At 46.2% G+C, this 18680-nt stretch overlaps 1 protein-coding gene across 1 annotated transcript in view; it reads right to left on the bottom strand.

The window, feature by feature from the left end:
* Positions 1-861: 861 nt before the first annotated feature.
* LOC143786205 (piwi-like protein 1) overlaps positions 862-18680 on the bottom strand; it is a 98528-nt gene continuing 80709 nt past the window's right edge. Inside the window, exons 12-17 of the mRNA XM_077275493.1 lie at positions 13749-13852; positions 13185-13255; positions 12494-12650; positions 2698-2823; positions 1331-1478; positions 862-1252 (exon numbers count right to left, since the gene is read on the bottom strand). Coding sequence (XP_077131608.1) covers positions 1136-1252; positions 1331-1478; positions 2698-2823; positions 12494-12650; positions 13185-13255; positions 13749-13852 — 723 coding nt within the window. The 3' untranslated portion in view covers positions 862-1135. The remainder of the gene's footprint in view (positions 1253-1330; positions 1479-2697; positions 2824-12493; positions 12651-13184; positions 13256-13748; positions 13853-18680) is intronic.

The following is an 18680-nucleotide window of genomic DNA, read 5'->3' as shown; positions in this document are numbered from 1 at the left end:
CAGCATTACTGCTGCACAAGGTGGCTCTTTTAGTTTATAACGGCTGGAGGGGGGCGACAGTGGCCCTTTAAAAAATAAAAATGTACAGAAAAGTAAAAAATAAAATAAAAACGTTAGGGTCTGAACCAGACCCATGTGCCTCCTACGGACACTAAGCAAGAACTGGTTAGCTGGGAGCCAGCAGGAGGGTGTATACTGCAGGGGAGGAGCTGAGAGCCAGCAGGAGGGTGTATACTGCAGGGGAGGAGCTGAGAGCCAGCAGGAGGGTGTATACTGCAGGGGAGGAGCTGAGAGCCAGCAGGAGGGTGTATACTGCAGGGGAGGAGCTGAGAGCCAGCAGGAGGGTGTATACTGCAGGGGAGGAGCCGAGAGCCAGCAGGAGGGTGTATACTGCAAGGGAGGAGCTGAGAGCCAGCAGGAGGGTGTATACTGCAGGGGAGGAGCGGAGAGCCAGCAGGAGGGTGTATACTGCAGGGGAGGAGCTGAGAGCCAGCAGGAGGGTGTATACTGCAGGGGAGGAGCTGAGAGCCAGCAGGAGGGTGTATACTGCAGGGGAGGAGCGAACTTTCTGTGTATCACTTAGTGTCAGCCTCCTACTGGCAGCAGCATACACCCACGGGCTGTGTCCCCCAATGAGGCGAAGGAGAAAGTCTGATTTTGAATGGATGCCTAGAAATGTTGGTTCAGCTCTAAAGAAGCCACTTTGCTCTTACAAAAAGGCAAGTATTGTGCACCCTGGCTCTTCCGATACCGAAGGATGGATGATTTCTCTTTGGCTGAAAGATGGAAGATTTTATTGGAACAACCTAGCTCCTCTGCAAAATTAGCAGAAAAATCTCAAGTCTAATAAACATCGGATGATTGAGAAGCCAGAACATAACTATTTTATTAAACCTTTTGTCAACATTAACCAATATAATTTCCAATTAATAAAATAAAAGTAAAGAAAATAAATATATATGACAGCTACAATTTGGTTGCTGCTACTTTTGGCTTTTCCAACTCTGCCAATTTTTTCAAAAACTTCAATTCAAACCAGACACTTGAACAATCCTCAGCCCTGCACAATTTCTACAGGTAGTAAAAACTTAAATTCAAACCAGACACTTGAACAATCCCCAGCCCTGCACAATTTCTACAGGTAGTACAGGAGACTGGACAGAGAATTGTGGGGCTCTCTGTGGATGCTTTGCCCGACCAGGAAGGCCAGCTTGTGGGCGTACTGACACGGTGCTGGAACTCTGATGACACCCTAAGAGGAAAAAAAAAAACAGTGAACAGGCAGGACTCCTGAAGTCCCTTCTCCAGTAATCTCCCAGTAACTACGTACAGGCCAGTTATAGTACTGGTGGCAGAGCTTGTAGGTCAGGCGCTGCATGTGGTCGGGCTTCAGGCCTCCGGTGTCGTACACCACGTTGTAATGTGTGGGGGAGACGGTCCCTTGTCTCACAGACTGGCTGATGATGAAGAAGTCATACCTTGGCGGAAGCAGACAACACGGGCGTTAATGGTTTATAGACGATGGTGTCAGCCATCACTAATCTATCGAGAGCAACCTGGCAACTCTAAGTCCCAAAACAAACACAATAAATACCTTCTGTAAGTAAAAGGCGTAGTGGATATAGAGAACATCGGGTGCTTCGTCAACACCATCCCGAACTCGGGCACACTGACGTTGCTGGGATGGCTTTCACTTTTCTTTTATAAAATCAGTGTTTATTAAATACCCAGTGTTATCCATATGCACGATTGCTTCTACTTACAGCAGGATATTTTCTGTCTTTGTTCTGTATTGATGGCCCGTGTGAACATGCTCCTAGCTTCCATACATACTGACTTGTACTCCATTTCTTTCAGTTTAACCTGACAACTATGGAAACTCAGGAAAGTCCGTGAACAATGGATTTGGCTAAGCTTTTTGTGGTTGCCCTAAAGTCCATGCCTCCTCTGAGCAAGTTCTGTTCCGGAGACTTTACAGAAGAAGTATGGATTAATTGCTGAGAGCATCGGTCAGATCGCTGCTGGTCACTTTATTAAAGGGGATGTCCAGTATATGTTATATTAAGATTGGGCCCAAAGGTGTCTTAAAGTTCAAAAAGATACAAGAGCCCCACCACTTCTTTGTAACGCTGCCTGTGTCCTCCCATCCCTGAGAGTCTCCGCACTTCTTCCAGCAAGGAACACAAAGTGACCGCTGCAGCCAGTTAGTGATGACTGATGCCCTTCAGCGATCACATTCTGTCTCAGCAGGAAGAGGATTGATCTGTATCACAGAGGAATGTCAGGGGTCCGGTAGGGGGCTTTTTTTCATTTAAGACCCCCCCATTGGCTAATTTTTTTTTTACATGTAATAGACAACCCCTTTAAGATACTGAGCACACTATGTTTGAGCCTCCCGACCAAGGAGCCCATAGGAACAGAGATCTATGGAAATATTTAAAACGTCGGGGGGTTTACAGTAAAATACCTCCTAGTGTCCACTTTCCCTTGATCTGGATTAAAGGGGGTGTCTGAAATCAGAAACCAGCGCTACTCTTTTTATGTGGCAGTGTCTGGTATTGCAGCTCATCCTCATTTACTTGACTGCCAGACATCTCCCAGTGTGGGGTCTGAAGTAAGGTGGGGGTCTCCCAGGAGTCACACTTCAGACATTACTAGTCCTCCCTCCATACTTATTCTGGGCACATATGTACTAACCATTCAGGTCTGGTGACTTCACTATCAACGATTGTTCCCGGTGGTGGATTCTGGAGCCGGCCGCCCATATTGGCAAAGAATCTGGCATTTATTCTTTTCTTCACCACCACCACGGTTAGTCTTGGGCTAAAAAAACAAAACAAAAAAAAATTTCTTTGATTGATGAGAAGCATCTACAAAAACCAAAAACACAGCAGAAGTGAGCAGAGCGGCTCCCATTAACTTGCCAATGTGATAATGGACGTCCTCCTAAAACTGATCTAATGGGAACGATGGCAACTACAAACCGGCTTCTTAAAGAGGAATTCCATCATTGGATTTTGTTTTGTTGCTGTTCAACATGATTCTTCAGGTCAGTACAATTATGGTGATAGCAAACTTGTAAGGTTTTTTATGTATACTTTAGTGGTTAAAAACTGGGTATTTTTGTGTACTCACCGTAAAATCCTTTTCTCCGAGCCAATCATTGGGGGACACAGACCATGGGTGTATGCTTCTGCCACTAGGAGGCCGACACCAAGTTAATACAAAGAAAGTTAGCTTCTCCCCTGCAGTATACACCCTCGTGCTGGCTCCCAGAGAACCAGTTCAGTGCAAAAGCAGTAGGAGAACATTAATAATACATAAGAGTACAACAACATGTCAAAAAAAGGAACAAGCACAAGCCATTAGGCTAACAGGTTGGGTGCTGTGTCCCCCAATGAGTGGCTCGGGGAAAAGGATTTTATGGTGAGTACACAAAAACCTCTGTTTCTCCTTAGCCTAGTTGGGGGATACAGGACCATGGAACGTCCCAAAGCAGTCACTGGGTGGGAAACAACAACCGAAAACATCAGGCTTCACGTAACAACTGTCTAGATGTGTGCCACCACAGCCTGCAGAATTTTTCCCCGCATACTAGTAATAATCTTTATATAGCGCCAACATATTCTGCAGCGCTTTACAGCTTAACAGTTTCAAACACAACAGTCATAAGTAACAACATTAACAATACAATAATTAAGCAAATCAGCCAAAGTTTGAGTATGACCATTATAGTGCTTCGAGAAAGTATGTAAGCTGGATCAAGTTGCGGCTTTACAGACCTGCTCCACCAATGCCGAATGGCCCAAGAAGCACCCACTGACCGAGCGGAGTGTGCTCTGATGCCCGTTGGGATAGGCTTATCTCTGATGCTGTAGGACTCCTGAATGGTGGAACGTATCCATGTAGCCATCATGGCCTTCGAAACGGCTAGACCCTTCCTGTGACCCTCAGGAACACGAACAAGAAATCCGACCTTTGGAAGGACACCATCCTCGAGATATACCTTCTCAGAGCTCTGACTACATCCAGAGTATGGAAAGCCTTTTCCACCATGTGGACTGGAGTCGGACAAAATGAAAGAAGAACAGCGTCCTCATTAAGTTGAAAGGATGAGACAACCTTGGGCAAAAAGGATGGGGACGGCCTGAGGACAACCTTGTCCAGATGGAAAATAAGGAAAGGCGCCCGACAGGACAGAGCAGCCAGCTCCGAAACCCGCCTTACTGATGTGATTGAAACAAGAAAAACAACTTCCAGGATAGCAAGGTGAGCAAAATGTCCTGAAGCGGTTCAAAAGGAGCTTCCTGTAAGACTAAAAGGACAAAGTTAAGGTCCCAAAGGTCTAAAGGCATGCGATAGGGGGGGGGGAAGCACATGTGTAACCCCCTAAATGAACTTCTTCACCTGAGGTATTGTTGCAATCCTTCGTTGGAATAAGACCGATAAGGCGGATATCTTGCCCTTGAGCGAGCCGAGCGCCAGGCCTGAGTCCAGGCTGGTCTGTAGGAGCTCCAAAATGGTGGGAATAGAGAAGATGAGGGGGAAGACGTCCATGAGCCTTGCACCAAGCAAAACATGTCTTCCAGGTACGGTGATAAATGTGTACCGACGCAGGCTTACAAGCACTGATCATTGTGGACGTGACCCGTTGTGAAAAACCAGCCTGGGCTAGAATCCAGGATTCATCGGCCAAGTCGTTAAACACAGGGCCGCCATGTTCTGGTGGTAAATCAGTCCCTGGGAGAGCAGATCTGAACGAACCAGCAGTTGCCAGGGTACATCGGCGACTAGGCACACCAAATCTGCGAAACACAACCGGCATGGCCAATCCGAAGCGACCAGGATCACTGGAACCCCTTCCGCCTTGAACTTCCAGATGACTCTCGGAAGAAGCGGCAGCGGGGGAAAAACGTACAGAAAACGGAACTGGCACCACAAAAGAACCAGAGCACCCGCTCCTATGGCTCTTGGAACTCAAGACAGAGCTAAAAACCTGGAGACTTTGACGTTCAGTCTGGACGCCATCAGATCCACATCCGGGGTCCCCCAAAAAAGACAGATATGTTGGAAGTTCCCACTCCCCCGAGGCGAGACCCTGGCGGCTGAGGAAGTCTGCCGCCCAGTTTTCCAAGCCTGGTGTGTGCACTGCTGAGAATGCAAGTTACTACACACATGGCCTCCCTGCTGCGGGTATCCCCTTGATGCTTGATGTATGCCACAGCCGTGGTGTTGTCCGATCGAATTCGGATTGGGTGACCAGCTAGGAGATAATGAAACTGCAGTAGCGCTAGCCATATCGCTCGGATTTCCAAGACATTGATTGGCAGTTTCGATTACTGAGATGACCAGCGGACCTGAGCGATGTGGTGACAAAAAAACTGCTCCCCAGCCCAGAAGACTGGCATCAGTAGTCACCACTAGCCATTGGACCGGCAAAAAGGACTTTCCCTGGTTGAGGGAAGAACTCAATGTCCACCATCTGAGAGTTTGCCTGACCCGCGGGGATAGGCGGCACCGGAAGTCGAGGAAGAAAGGGTTCCTGTCCCAAGCGGCTAGAAGAGCATGCTGTAGGGGCCGGAGGTGCATCTGTGCGAAAGGAACCGCTTCCAATGCTGCCACCATTTTCTAGAGTACCCTCATCGCAAAGGGGATGGAATGAGGGGATAACTGAAAAAGTGTGGGGGCTCCTTGCTGAAGGGCTAGGACCTTGTCTTGAGGGAGAATCACCAACCCTCGCGAGGTGTCCAGGATCATGCCTAAAAAGGGGATATCTGCTGAGCTGGAACGGGGGAAGACTTGGCTAAGTTTATCAGCCAACCTAGACGAGAAAGAGTATCTCAAGTGATACGAACGGACTCCGTGCAGTCGTGGAAAGACGGACCCTTGACCAAGAGTTCGTCCAGACAGGGCAGGACGACCAGGCCCCGAGAGTGCAGAATGGACATGACAGCCGCCCTGTGAAAACCCTGGGAGTAGTAGCGAGGCCGAAGGGCAAGGCTGTGAATTGAAAATGCAGTTCGCGAATGGTGAAACGCAGGAACTTTTGGGGGTGGGGGAATCGGGATGTCCAGATAAGCATATCGAATAATTGATGGATGCTAGAAACTCCCCTTTTTCACTTGAGGTTATGACCGAACGAAGAGACTCCATGTGGAAATGATGGACCTTGACAAACTTGTTTAGAAGTTTGAGGTCTACTATGGGTCTCACTTTTCCGTCCTTTCTTGGGACAACTACCGTATATACTCGAGTATAAGCCGAGATTTTCAGCCCAAATTTTTGGGCTGAAAGTGCCCCTCTCGGCTTATACTCGAGTCACGGTCAGCGGGTGAGGGGGAGAGAGGATTGTCGCATACTCACCTAGTCCCGGTGCTCCTGACGCTGTCCCTGCGTGTCACACTGTCGTCGGGTGCCGCAGCTCTTCCCCTGTTCAGCAGTCACGTGGGACCGCTCATTAAAGTTATGAATATGGACTCCACTCCCATAGGGTTGGAGCCGCATATTCATTTCTCTAATCAGCGGTGCCAGTGACCGCTGACAGAGGAAGAGGCTGCGGCACCCGAAGACAGTGTGACAGGCAGGGACAGCGTCAGGAGCGCCGGGACTAGGTGAGTATTTTATATTCACCTGTCCACGTTCCAACCGCCGGGCGCCGCTCTGTCTTCCCGTCCTCTGGCTCTGACTGTTCAGGTCAGAGGGCGCGATGACGCATATAGTGTGTGCGCCGCCCTCTGCCTGAACAGTCAGTGCAGAGAGACGCCGGGACGGGACGCTGAGGAGCTGCAAGCAAGAGAGGTGAGTATGTGTTTTTTTTTTTTTTTATTGCAGCAGCAGCGTTATATATGGCACAGATTTATATGGCACATCTATGGGGCAACAATGAACAGTGCAGAGCATATATGGCACAGCTTTATAATGAGCATCTATGGGGCAATAATGAACAGTGCAGAGCATATAAGGCACAGCTTTATTAGGTGCATCTGTGGGGCCATAATGAACAGTGCAGAGCATTATATATGGCACAGCTTTATAAGGAGCATCTATGGGGCAATAATGAACAGTGCAGAGCATATAGGGCACAGCCTAATAAGGAGCATCTATGGGGCAATAATGAACAGTGCAGAGCATATATGGCACAGCTTTATAAGGAGCATCTATGGGGCAATAATGAACAGTGCAGAGCATATAAGGCACAGCTTTATAAGGAGCATCTATGGGGCAATAATGAACAGTGCAGAGCATATAAGGCACAGCTTTATAAGGAGCATCTATGGGGCCATAATGAACGCTATAGAGCATATATGGCACAGCTTTATAAGGAACATCTATGGGGCCATAAAGAACAGTGCAGAGCATTGTATATGGCACAGCTTTATATGGAGCATCTATGGGGCCATAATGAATGGTGCAGAGCATTGCATATGGCACAGCTTTATATGGAGCATCTATGGGGCCATAATGAACAGTGCAGAGCATTCTATATGGCACAGCTATATATGGAGCATCTATGGGGCAATAATCAACGGTATGGAGCATTATATATGGCACAGCTTTATATGGAACCTCCTTTGGGGCAATAATGAACGGTATGGAGCATCTATTTTTATTTTTGAAATTCACCGGTAGCTGCTGTATTTTCCACCCTAGGCTTATACTCGAGTCAATAAGTTTTCCCATTTTTTTGTGGCAAAATTAGGGGGGTCGGCTCATACTCGGGTCGGCTTATACTTGAGTATATACGGTAATAGGTTGGAGTAGAATCCCTCAAACCTTTTGTTTTCCGGCACCGGAACAATGACGCCATTGCGGCGCAAAGAGTCTATGGCTCGGGAAAGAGTCTTTGCCCTTGTTGCTGGAAGTTGGGAAGGAAAGAAACGAGTCGGGGGATTCGAAGAAAAATCTATTTTGTATCCGGAACACACCAGGTCTGTGACCCATTCGTCGTGAACGACAGAGCCAAACCTGGTGAAACAGAAGTAGGTGACCGCTTACCTTGCTGGTGTCGACTGGATAAACCCATGAGTCATTGGGAGGAAAATCTGTGGGACCTAGTTCCCTTAAATCCAGACTGTTTGGTCTGGCCCTTCCATTGCTGATTGGATGCCTGGGGTCCTCTGTGTGAGGAGAGCGTCCTGATCCTGAAGAGGTAGTGGGATTGGACCAATCTGGATTGGCAAGAAAGGATCGGAAAAGGATTTGTTGTTGACGCCGAAAAGGACGCCTAAGCCTCTGCTGGGGAAGAAATTTGCTCTTTCCTCCGGTACCATCAGAGATAAGCTGATCCAGTTTCTTTCCAAACAAACACCCACACTAGTAAGGAAGAGATGTCAGACTTTTTTGATGCAGAATCTGCCTTCCATTCTCTGAGCCATAAAGATATTCTGATCATGATGGCATTTGCCGCCGATAGAGTCGCACAGTTGGCCACATCCAAAGAAGCGTGTACCAGGTAATCTCCTGCCTGAGAAATATGGCTAGCCAGCTGCGCTGCTCCTGGAGGAAGATTACTGCTCTGAATAGAATTAGCCAAGGTCTCCGACAAAGAAACCATTGCTTTACCTACCCACACGGCAGCGAAGGAAGGATATAGAGCCGCACCTGAGACATCGAAGACAGATCGAGCCAAATTTTCTACCTGGTAGCCTGTGGGATTTTTAATAGATGATCCGTCCGGCAGGGATAGAAGGGTTTTGGATGCCAGGTGAGAGACTGGCAGGTCTACTGCAGGGGACTCGGCCCAATCCTTTCTGAGATCTGCTGAGAAAGGGTACTTCGCCTCAAGCGGTTTTTGTCTTGTAAAGCACTTATCCGGTCCCTCCCTGTGTAGATTAACTATATCCCGAAACTCCGGGTGAATGGTTAATGGTCTATGAGGACGCTTAGCTTATTTGAAGCACACAGCGTGATCCGGCACAGAGCTGGAGTCTTCATCAACCTCCAGATTTTGGTTGACGGCCTCAGAGAATCAACAGTCCTCTGAAAGTCTGGCGAAACGGGATCTAAGGAGACGTCCAATTCATACTCAGAATAGAGTTCACTACCAACATCTGTTGAGGGAGAACGAGAAATGGAGCTCAGAGACGCCATGGCACGTGAGTGTACGCGAGACGTACTGCGGATCAATTTCCTAGACGCTTGTACATTTCTAGATTGTGTGCTGCCCCTGCTAGCCCGAGAAAAAAAAAAAATCCTCCTCCAAGATGGCGCCATCTGTGCATGTGCAGTGGCAGCTATCGGATCTCCTCTACAGACACAAATAGATGCTACTGCGCAGGTGCCATTTCAAAATGGATTTTTTTTTGAGGGATCAGTGATCTGTCAGCAGTCTGCATTATGAATACCTAATCAGAGCACCACATGAAGCCCCCACAGACCACCCCTGGGCACGAGCAGATCATTCACTCAAAACTGAAAATGAAGATTCCACAACAACCACAAGACGGATTCCATCACCAGCGGCACTTTAAGCCCCTTCCTGGGTCCCTGTAAGGACACAAGGAACGGTCTTTCCTCCAGGCCTCTGTAACAGACAGTTATCTTCTAAAAAATACCAGAACGAGGGTGCCACCCTAGATCGAGAAAATAATTTTTCATATAGAACTAACAAATACGGCTACATAGCATGGAATATGATAGTAATAGTGGTGATGATAATAATAATAATACTAGTAGTACCGCTATGTAGTGTGATAGTATCTGTTAAGGGAGCAAGACTGCCCTTCACTATTAATTGGGAAAATTAGCCAAAGAAAAAAACAAAGAAAAAAACCAGAGTAGTTAATATAAAATCATGAAAATTTTATTAAGTAATAATACATCACATTTATAACATGAATAGAGCAAATGCAATAGAAAATAATATTTAAAATGTATAAAGGGCGCACCTAACCATTAGAAATTCTATATTTAGTAGTTGCCACATATAAAGTGCAAAAGACGTGGTAAAAAATAGTAAAAAAAATATAAATGCATAAAAAATAATTTAATAACCACTAATGGGCACCGCTGACAGTGATCTCATGCAGAAAATGCTAGTGTGCAAACATGCAAATTGCCTCTGCTGAAAAAAACACGACTTAACTCTATAGCGCCACCTATTGGACGTAGCGATCCTACAAGTCACAATCAACCCTTTAACGAGTCGTGCAATATGACTTAGGATAAAAGCCAAATCAGTATCTCAATTCGCAGACACGGTGTTTCGGGCTGTTGGCCCTCGTCCTCTTTTTTTCAGCAGAGGCAATTTGCATATATAAATTCCCAGAGGAGCATTGCACGGCGAATAAGCCTCCTTACCTTGACAAGCCAGCTGGTATGTCACTCTCCATAAGGAGAAACGTTACCCCTTAGACCCCAGTGTGCAAACAGTGTGCAAGCCAAAGTGCATATGCAAGAGAGTTGAAATAGTAATTAGGCTGAACTGTACAAAAATACCACTAGGTGTCGCTGTTGATAACAGAAAGTGTTGGCACACGGGAAAAGAGATCGATAAGAAAACATAATGCGGTCATGATAGACATGTACTTACTAGGGTTGAGCGACTTTTATTTTTATAGGATCGGGTCGGGTTTCACGAAACCCGACGAGTGAAATCAGCCGATCATATAAAAAAGTCGGGGTCGGCCCGAAACACGAAACCCAATGCAGTGCAATGGGATACTATGGTTCCCAGGGTCTGAAGGAGAGGAAACTCTCCTTCAGGCCCTGGGATCCATATTAATGTGTAAAATAAAGAATTAAAATAAAAAATATTGATATACTCACCTCTCCGACGCAGCCTGCACCTTACCGAGGGAACCAGCAGCCTTCTTTGCTTAAAATGCGCGCGTGAATGGCCTTAGATGACGTCACGGCTTCTGATTGGTCACGGCCGCCCATGTGACCGCCACGCGACCAATCACAAGCCGTGACGTAATTCTCAGGTCCTAAATTCCTAATTCTAGGAATTTAGGACCTGAGAATTACGTCACGGCTTGTGATTGGTAGGAATTTAGGACCTGAGAATTACGTCACGGCTTGTGATTGGTCGCGTGGCGGTCACATGGGCGGCCGCGACCAATCAGAAGCCGTGACGTCATCTAAGGCCATTCACGCGCTCATTTTAAGCAAAGAAGGCTGCCGGTTACCAGCGGTAAGGTCCAGGCTGCGTCGGAGAGGTGAGTATATCAATATTTTTTATTTTAATTCTTTATTTTACACGTAAATGTGGATTCCGATACTGATTTCCGATATCGCAAACATATCGGAACTCGGTATCGGAATTCTGATACCAGATTCAGAAGATCGCCGACCTCATGGCCGACCCCACACAGGGGTCGGGTCGGGTTTCATGAAACCCGACTTTGCCAAAAGTCGGCGACTTCTGAAAATGGCCGACCCGTTTCGCTCAACCCTAGTACTTACTATGCTCTTAAGAGCCCGGTTTCCTGGATGGCGCCCTCCCCAACGCGCGTTTCGGCACGCTGCCTTCGTCAGGCGCCATCCAGGAAACCGGGATCTTAAGAGCATAGTAAGTACATGTCTATCATGACCGCATTATGTTTTCTTATTACTATCAATCTCTTTTCCCGTGTGCCAACACTTGCTGTTATCAACAGCGACACCTAGTGGTATTTTTGTACAGTTCAGCCTAATTACTATTTCAACTCTCTTGCATATGTACTTTGGCTTGCACACTGTTTGCACACTAGCATTTTCCGCATGAGATCACTGTGTCAGCGGTGCCCATTAGTGGTTATCACATTTTTTATGCATTTATATTTTTTTTTACAATTTTTTACCACGTCTTTTGCACGTTATATGTGGCAACTACTAAATATAGAATTTCTAATGGTTAGGTGCGCCCTTTATACATTTTAAATATTATTTTCTATTGCATTTGCTCTATACAGGTTATAAATCTGATGTATTATTACTTAATAACATTTTCATGATTTTATATTAACTACTGTGGACTTTTTGATTGGGTTTTTTTTCCTCTGTTTTTTCTTTAGATATCTTCTAACTATACATCTTTTAACATCTGGAGTTTGAAGTTTCTCTTCCTTCTGATTATTTAGACTATAGAAGGATGATGGAACAACGCTCTCCTTCCTTTTTAAAAAAAAAACAAACAAAAAAAAACAGTAGAGAAGTTTGGTGCCGCTGTAATCGTCCGGAGAATCTTATTGTCAGGCCATTTCACTGCACACGGTACTTTGTAAAACAAACAAACAAACAAAAAATGAAACCTACAAAACTATGGCAGAATTTTTTTTTTCCCACCATTTCCCCCCCCACTAGGAATTATTTTCCGATTCATCAGTACATTTTATGGTAAAATGAATGGCGTCATTCAACACTACAACTCATCCCGCAATGAACAAGTCCTCGTACAGATATATTGATGGAGAAATTAAAAAAAGGGTTTTGTTTGTTTTTTTAATACTAAAAGTACAAAAATTAAAATTGTGTCAGGAACCATAAGGGTTTGGGGCCACCTCTGCCGCACCTGTAATTCTGTTTAGCAGACTTGATGCAATCAATGAACTGTGGGATCTCGTAGTTCACTAAGGTCTTGAGCTGCCCGTCGCCTACTCCGTCTCTGTAGATGATGATGCGCTGCGGCAGGTTTCCTTCGTTAGTCTTGGTCCATGCGTGCAGCGCCGCTAGAGAAAGAGAAAGGACATAAAGAAAAGACAGAAAAAAGTCATCATGACATCGTGACACCAGTAAATAAGGCCGCCCATAGGTGCACTGAAATTCTGCTATAGGCCACAGACATCGGATCGGTGGGGATCAGACACCCCTGCATCAGATGTGTGCAGCGCCGTACACCGTGTAGTGGCCGCTCTCAGTACTGCAGCTCCGATCACATTTCATACAGCTGCAGTACCAAGAATGGCCACTACATGGTGTACGGATACAGCTGCGAACAGAACCTGCACCAGTCTATGACACACAAATCTCAGCACAGTTACCTGGTGTCGGCTATAAACAAAGGGGAGATTTGTCCCCCACTATTTTATCAGCCATGGCACTTCTCGGAGAAGCTGGGGGAGCAGGCACATTTACTAAAACATGGCAGAAATTGTAGCACAAATCTACGCCGAGGTCTCCTACACCAGACTCCCCTTCTATACAGTGAAAATCCATCCAGATGTTTGTTCTGCACATTTGGAACTTTTTATTATATTTTTTACCTTGCATACAAACTTTTAGGCCATCGACAATCTCTTGTCTCTGATCCTGGACGACGCATCGGGAAAACCAGCTAAAATACAAAGGTCAGAGGTTACTTAGGGCTCATTCAGAATAAGGCCGCCATCTCATAGGCTGCTATGGGCCTACAAGACATCAGGGGCACAATGGCATCAGTGCCGGCCCACTCTGGGGTGCGGGGCTGAGGGGCGCGGAGGCTGTAGACCGTGGGGGCAATCAGGTTATTCTGGGGGCTGCGGTACAATTGTGGCTGTATACGGAGGGGCATTTAGTTTATTCTGGGGGCTGTGGTACAATGGTGGCTGTATCCAGAGGGGCAATCAGTTTGTTCTGGTGGCTGTATCCGGAGGGGCAGTCAGTTTATTCTGGGGGCTGCGTACAATGGTGGCTGTAGACCGTAGGGGCAATTAGTTTTTTCTTGGGGCTGCAGTACAATGGGGGCTGTATCTGGAGGGGGCGCTCAGGGTCCTTGCTCCAGTTCTCTGCATTAGCCGGAGTGAAGAGCCAGCAATCTATGAGGAACCCGGACGTGGCAGATACATTACCGAGTCATTTGCTTGTTCGTGCTCGCGACAAAGCCAGCAATAGATCTCCTCCCCTGCAGGGTGTCGTGGTAGCAATCAATCCCAATAATTATTGCTTTATCCAGCTGAGAAAAAAAAAAAAAAAGCCACATTCACTGGTGTGGTGAAATATGTGTAATATATATTATATATATATATATATATATATATATATATATATATATATATATATATATATATATATAATCTTGAGAAAGGCTCAGATGGAGCCGAAACGTCGCCCAGAACAGTGGGTTGATTAAACCTTCCACATTTACATTGAAGAAATTGAACTTTTATTTTGAAAATATATTGGTCAGCGACCAGCTGATTGGTCAGCGACGGGCACAGTCCGGCCGTGAATTCGCCCCTCCATACTCCCCTCCAGTCAGCGCTCACACAGGGTTAATGGCTGCATTACACCGTGTTATGCCGCTGTGTAACGCAGTCCATTAACACTGCTATTAACCCTGTGTGCCTATGCAGCTTCAATAGTAAAAAGATCTAATCTTGAAAATAATAAAAAAAATGATATACTCACCTTCTGGCGCCTTTGCCGCTCCTCACGACGCTCCGGGCCATGCACTGCGCTCTCGCGAGATGATGACGTAGCCGTCTCGTGAGACCGCTACGTCATCATCTCGCGAGACCACAATGCATTCTTGGGACCGGAGGGTCGCGAGGAGCATCGCTAAACGCCTGGCCTGGATCCGGGGGCCGCCGGAAGGTGAGTATATAACTATTTTTTATTTTAATTCTTTTTTTTTTTTTTTTTAAACAGGGATGTGGTGCCCACATTGCTATATACTACTTGGCTGTGGTGTATTTCTCTGCTGTGTTTGTGCATCATGAATCGTGGTATGTGTTAAAGAGGGGGGCCCACAGACTCTTTCGCCCGGGGCTCTCAAAAACCTGGAGCCGGCCCTGGCTTCACTGATTGGTCACGCCCGGCCGCCCGCGAATTGGGGCGGAATTTGTACCACGCTTCGCTAATTGGTCGCGCCTGGCCGAATCCTGTGTATAAATTGCATTATTCTGAAAACTTCATAAATAAACTACATACATATTCTAGAATACCCAATGCGTTTGAATCGGGCCACCATCTAGTGTGTGTATCTCTCTCTCTCTCTCTCTCTCTCTCTCTCTCTCGAGAGAGAGAGAGAGAGAGAGAGAGAGAGTGAAGCTGCAAACTGCATCATATAGATAAAAAAATCACAGCAGCACATGTACATGATTCTTGTACATGTGCTGCTGTGTATATATATATACATACACACACACACACACATCTAGATACATTATATAATGGCAATAATGTAACATTAGTTAATGTAACTGTCTTGAAAAGTTGCAGGTCGCACCCAGGTGTTAATGTGTATTTTCCTGAGACAAGTAGACTTCTGTCTCTAACCTCACCAGGGGGTCCTGCTGGAAGCCAAGAAGAAAGGTAACATTTGACATCTCCTAGCTCTTGAAAGAGAGATGTTAATTACGGCCTGATAGTATCTCTGTGACCGCTGTTACACAAAGGATCTCAAGAGAAAAGAATATATTGATTGGGGGGGCGCGGCCGTGGACCAATCAAAATACAAGCAATTATGATATTAACCTGAGGGGCTGGTCTAGAAACCTGACCTCCAGACCAAAGCTATAAATTAGACCTGTATACCTAAAAAACGTGTTCACATGTGAGGGCAGCCTGAGACGCTCATGTGTTCCACCAACTCCATTCACCCCCCCCTTCCTCAGGGAGCACAAAGCAAACTACCAGTTAGATGATTTCTGTAAGTTTTCTCCTGTTTATTTTTATACTGTTTAGCATAAGTTGTATGTCTTTATTATCATATTTTTATACCTTTTCTTACTGTAAGCACTGAACCTTTTTTGTATTAAAGTATAAAACTTTAACAAGTTGAACCTTGAATGTTCTAAAAGAATCCATAGCCTAAGGTGTGTGAGCCTTATGAGTGGTAGTATTAATATTTCCGAGACTCATCGCCCGTGTGCTCGATGAGTGGTGGCAGCGTGTATGAGCGGGTGTGTGGCCTGGGTCTGTGTGTGATTTATGCTCCCATTAGAGCATAGGACAGAGGTTGAATGCTGGACTGAGAGTGGGGAGACAGATTAACCCTTGCAGGCACAGCCCAAGTCACGTGCTGAGAGCGGGCACGTGACAAATTAGTTACACTGTGAAGGGTTAAACTAAGAAAAATTAAAGCAGGCTTCATTTTGTGCTTTTTGACTCCATTTTGCTGTTTTGAGATAAATTCTGTTACTAGGCTAAAGTTCATTGTTGTTATGAGACCTTGACAATTTGAAAATCACTGACTCAACCATGAAGGGTAACTCCAGATCCTCCCTCAACAGCTTGGCGCCCAAAAGTGGGGTCCCCAAACAGGGACGCCTCTGCCCCCCGGAGGAGAATAAGACAAAGGACCCTCGGACCAGACACAGGCACTGGAAAATTGGGACTGATCATCCCCCACAACAACCACGGTAAGTTGGCAGTTACACTGTTCAGACTGACCATCTGGTGTGGTTTTCCTGTGTTTGTTGCTGCAAAGAGGATGTGAGGTTGTCCCCGATGGTGGGGTGATTCTTGGGTGGAATCATATAGAGGTGTAGTTCCGTTGGGGGCCCAGTGTTCGAACCGTACCTCATAAGGGACGGACACTCCGGATTGACCAGTGATCGTAACTCTATTTTTAGTCAAAATATCCTGAAATCTTGATCACTGTTAGGGTACTGTCACACTCTGCAACTTTCCAACGATCACGACCAGCGATACGACCTGGCCGTGATCGTTGGAAAGTCGTTGTGTGGTCGCTGGAGAGCTGTCACACAGACCGCTCTCCAGCGACCAACGATGTCGAAGGCCCCGGGTAACCAGGGTAAACATAGGGTTACTAAGCGCAGGGCCACGCTTAGTAACCCGATGTTTACCCTGGTTACCATCGTAAAAGTAAAAAAAAAAAAAAACGTACATACTCACATACCAATGTCCGTCAGGTCCCTTGCCGTCTGCTTCCCGCTCTGACTGAGTGCCGCCGTAAAGTGAAAGCACAGCACAGTGGTGACGTCACCGCTGTGCTCTGCTCTTACATTCCGGCCGGCAGTCAGTCAGAGCGGGAAGCAGACTGCAAGGGACCTGAAGGACACCGGTATGTGAGTATGTACGGTTTGTTTTTTTTTTACTTTTACGATGGCAACCAGGGTAAACATCGGGTTACTAAGCGCGGCCCTGCGCTTAGTAGCCCGATGTTTACCCTGGTTACAAGCGAATGCATCGTTGGATCGGTGTCACACACAACGATCCAGCGATGACAGCGGGAGATCCAGTGGCGAAAGAAAGTTCCAAACGATCTGCTACGACGTACGATTCTCAGCAGGGTCCCTGATCGCTGCTGCGTGTCAGACACAGCGATATCGTATGGATATCGCTGGAACGTCACGGATCGTACCGTCGTAGCGACAAAAGTGCCACTGTGTGACAGTACCCTTAGAATCAGGTGTGGTGAGGTGATGGAAGATTGGGTAGGATACGTACCTCAGGAATATATACACTGGGTGCAGAACTATTAGGCAAGTTGTATTTTGATCACATGATACTTTTTATACATGTTGTCCTACTCCAAGCTGTTCAGGCTTGAGAGCCAACTACAAATTAAGTAAATCAGGTGACGTGCATCTCTGTAATGAGGAGGGGTGTTGTCTAATGACATCAAAACCCTATATAAGGTGTGCTTAATTATTTGGCAAAATGGGTCAGAAGAGAGATTTGACGGGCTCTGAAAAGTCCGAAATTGTGAGATGTCTTGTAGAGGTATGCAGCGGTCTTGAAATTGCCAAACTTTTGAAGCGTGATCACTGAACAATCAAGCGTTTCATGGCAAATAGCCAACAGCGTCGCAAGAAGCGTGCTGGGCAAAAAAGGTGCAAAACAACTGCCCATGAATTGAGGAAAATCAAGCTTGAAGCTGCCAAGATGCCATTTGCCACCAGTTTTGCCATATTTCAGAGCTGCAACGTTACTGGAGTAACAAAAAGTACAAGGTGTGCAATAGTCAGGGACATGGCCAAGGTAAGGAAGGCTAAAAAACGACCACCTTTGAACAAGAAAAAAGAAATGTCAAGACTGGGCCAAGAAATATCTTAAGACCGACTTTTCAAAGGTTTTATGGACTGATGAAATGAGAGTGACTCTTGATGGGCCAGAGGCTGGATCAGTAAAGAGCAGAGAGCTCCATTCCTTACTCAGACGCCAGCAAGGTGGAGGTGGGGTACTGGTATGGGCTGGTATCATCAAAGATGAACTTGTGGGATCTTTTCAGGTTGAGGATGGAGTGAAGCTCAACTCCCAGACCTACTGCCAGTTTCTGGAAGACAACTTCTTCAAGCAGTGGTACAGGAAGAAGTTGGTATCGTTCAATAAAAACATGATTTTCATGCAGGACAATGCTCCATCACATGCCTCCAACTACTCCACAGCGTAGCTGGCCAGTAAAGGTCTCAAAGAAGAAAAAACAATGACATGGCCCCCTTGTTCACCTGATCTGAACCCCATAGAGAACCTGTGGTCCCTCATAAAATGTGAGATCTACAGGGAGGTAAAACAGTCCACCTCTCAGAGCAGTGTCTGGAGGCTGTGGTGGCTGCTGCACGCAATGTTGGTCGTAAACAGATCAAGCAACTGACAGAATCTATGGATGGAAGGCTGCTGAGTGTCATCATAAAGAAAGGGGGCTATATTGGTCACTCATTTTTAGAGGTTTTGTTTTTGCATGTTAGAAATGTTTATTTCTAAATTTTGTGCAGTGATATTGTTTTTTCTGGTGAAAATAAACAAGTGAGATGGGGATATATTTGGTTTTTATTAAGTTGCCTAATAATTCTGCACAGTAATAGTTACCTGCA

Source organism: Ranitomeya variabilis, chromosome 7 (genome assembly GCF_051348905.1).
Source record: "Ranitomeya variabilis isolate aRanVar5 chromosome 7, aRanVar5.hap1, whole genome shotgun sequence".
In the NCBI taxonomy this organism is placed as follows: domain Eukaryota; kingdom Metazoa; phylum Chordata; class Amphibia; order Anura; family Dendrobatidae; genus Ranitomeya; species Ranitomeya variabilis.
Note: the sequence above shows the minus strand (reverse complement) of the source record. Positions and strands in the feature narration are given on the sequence as shown.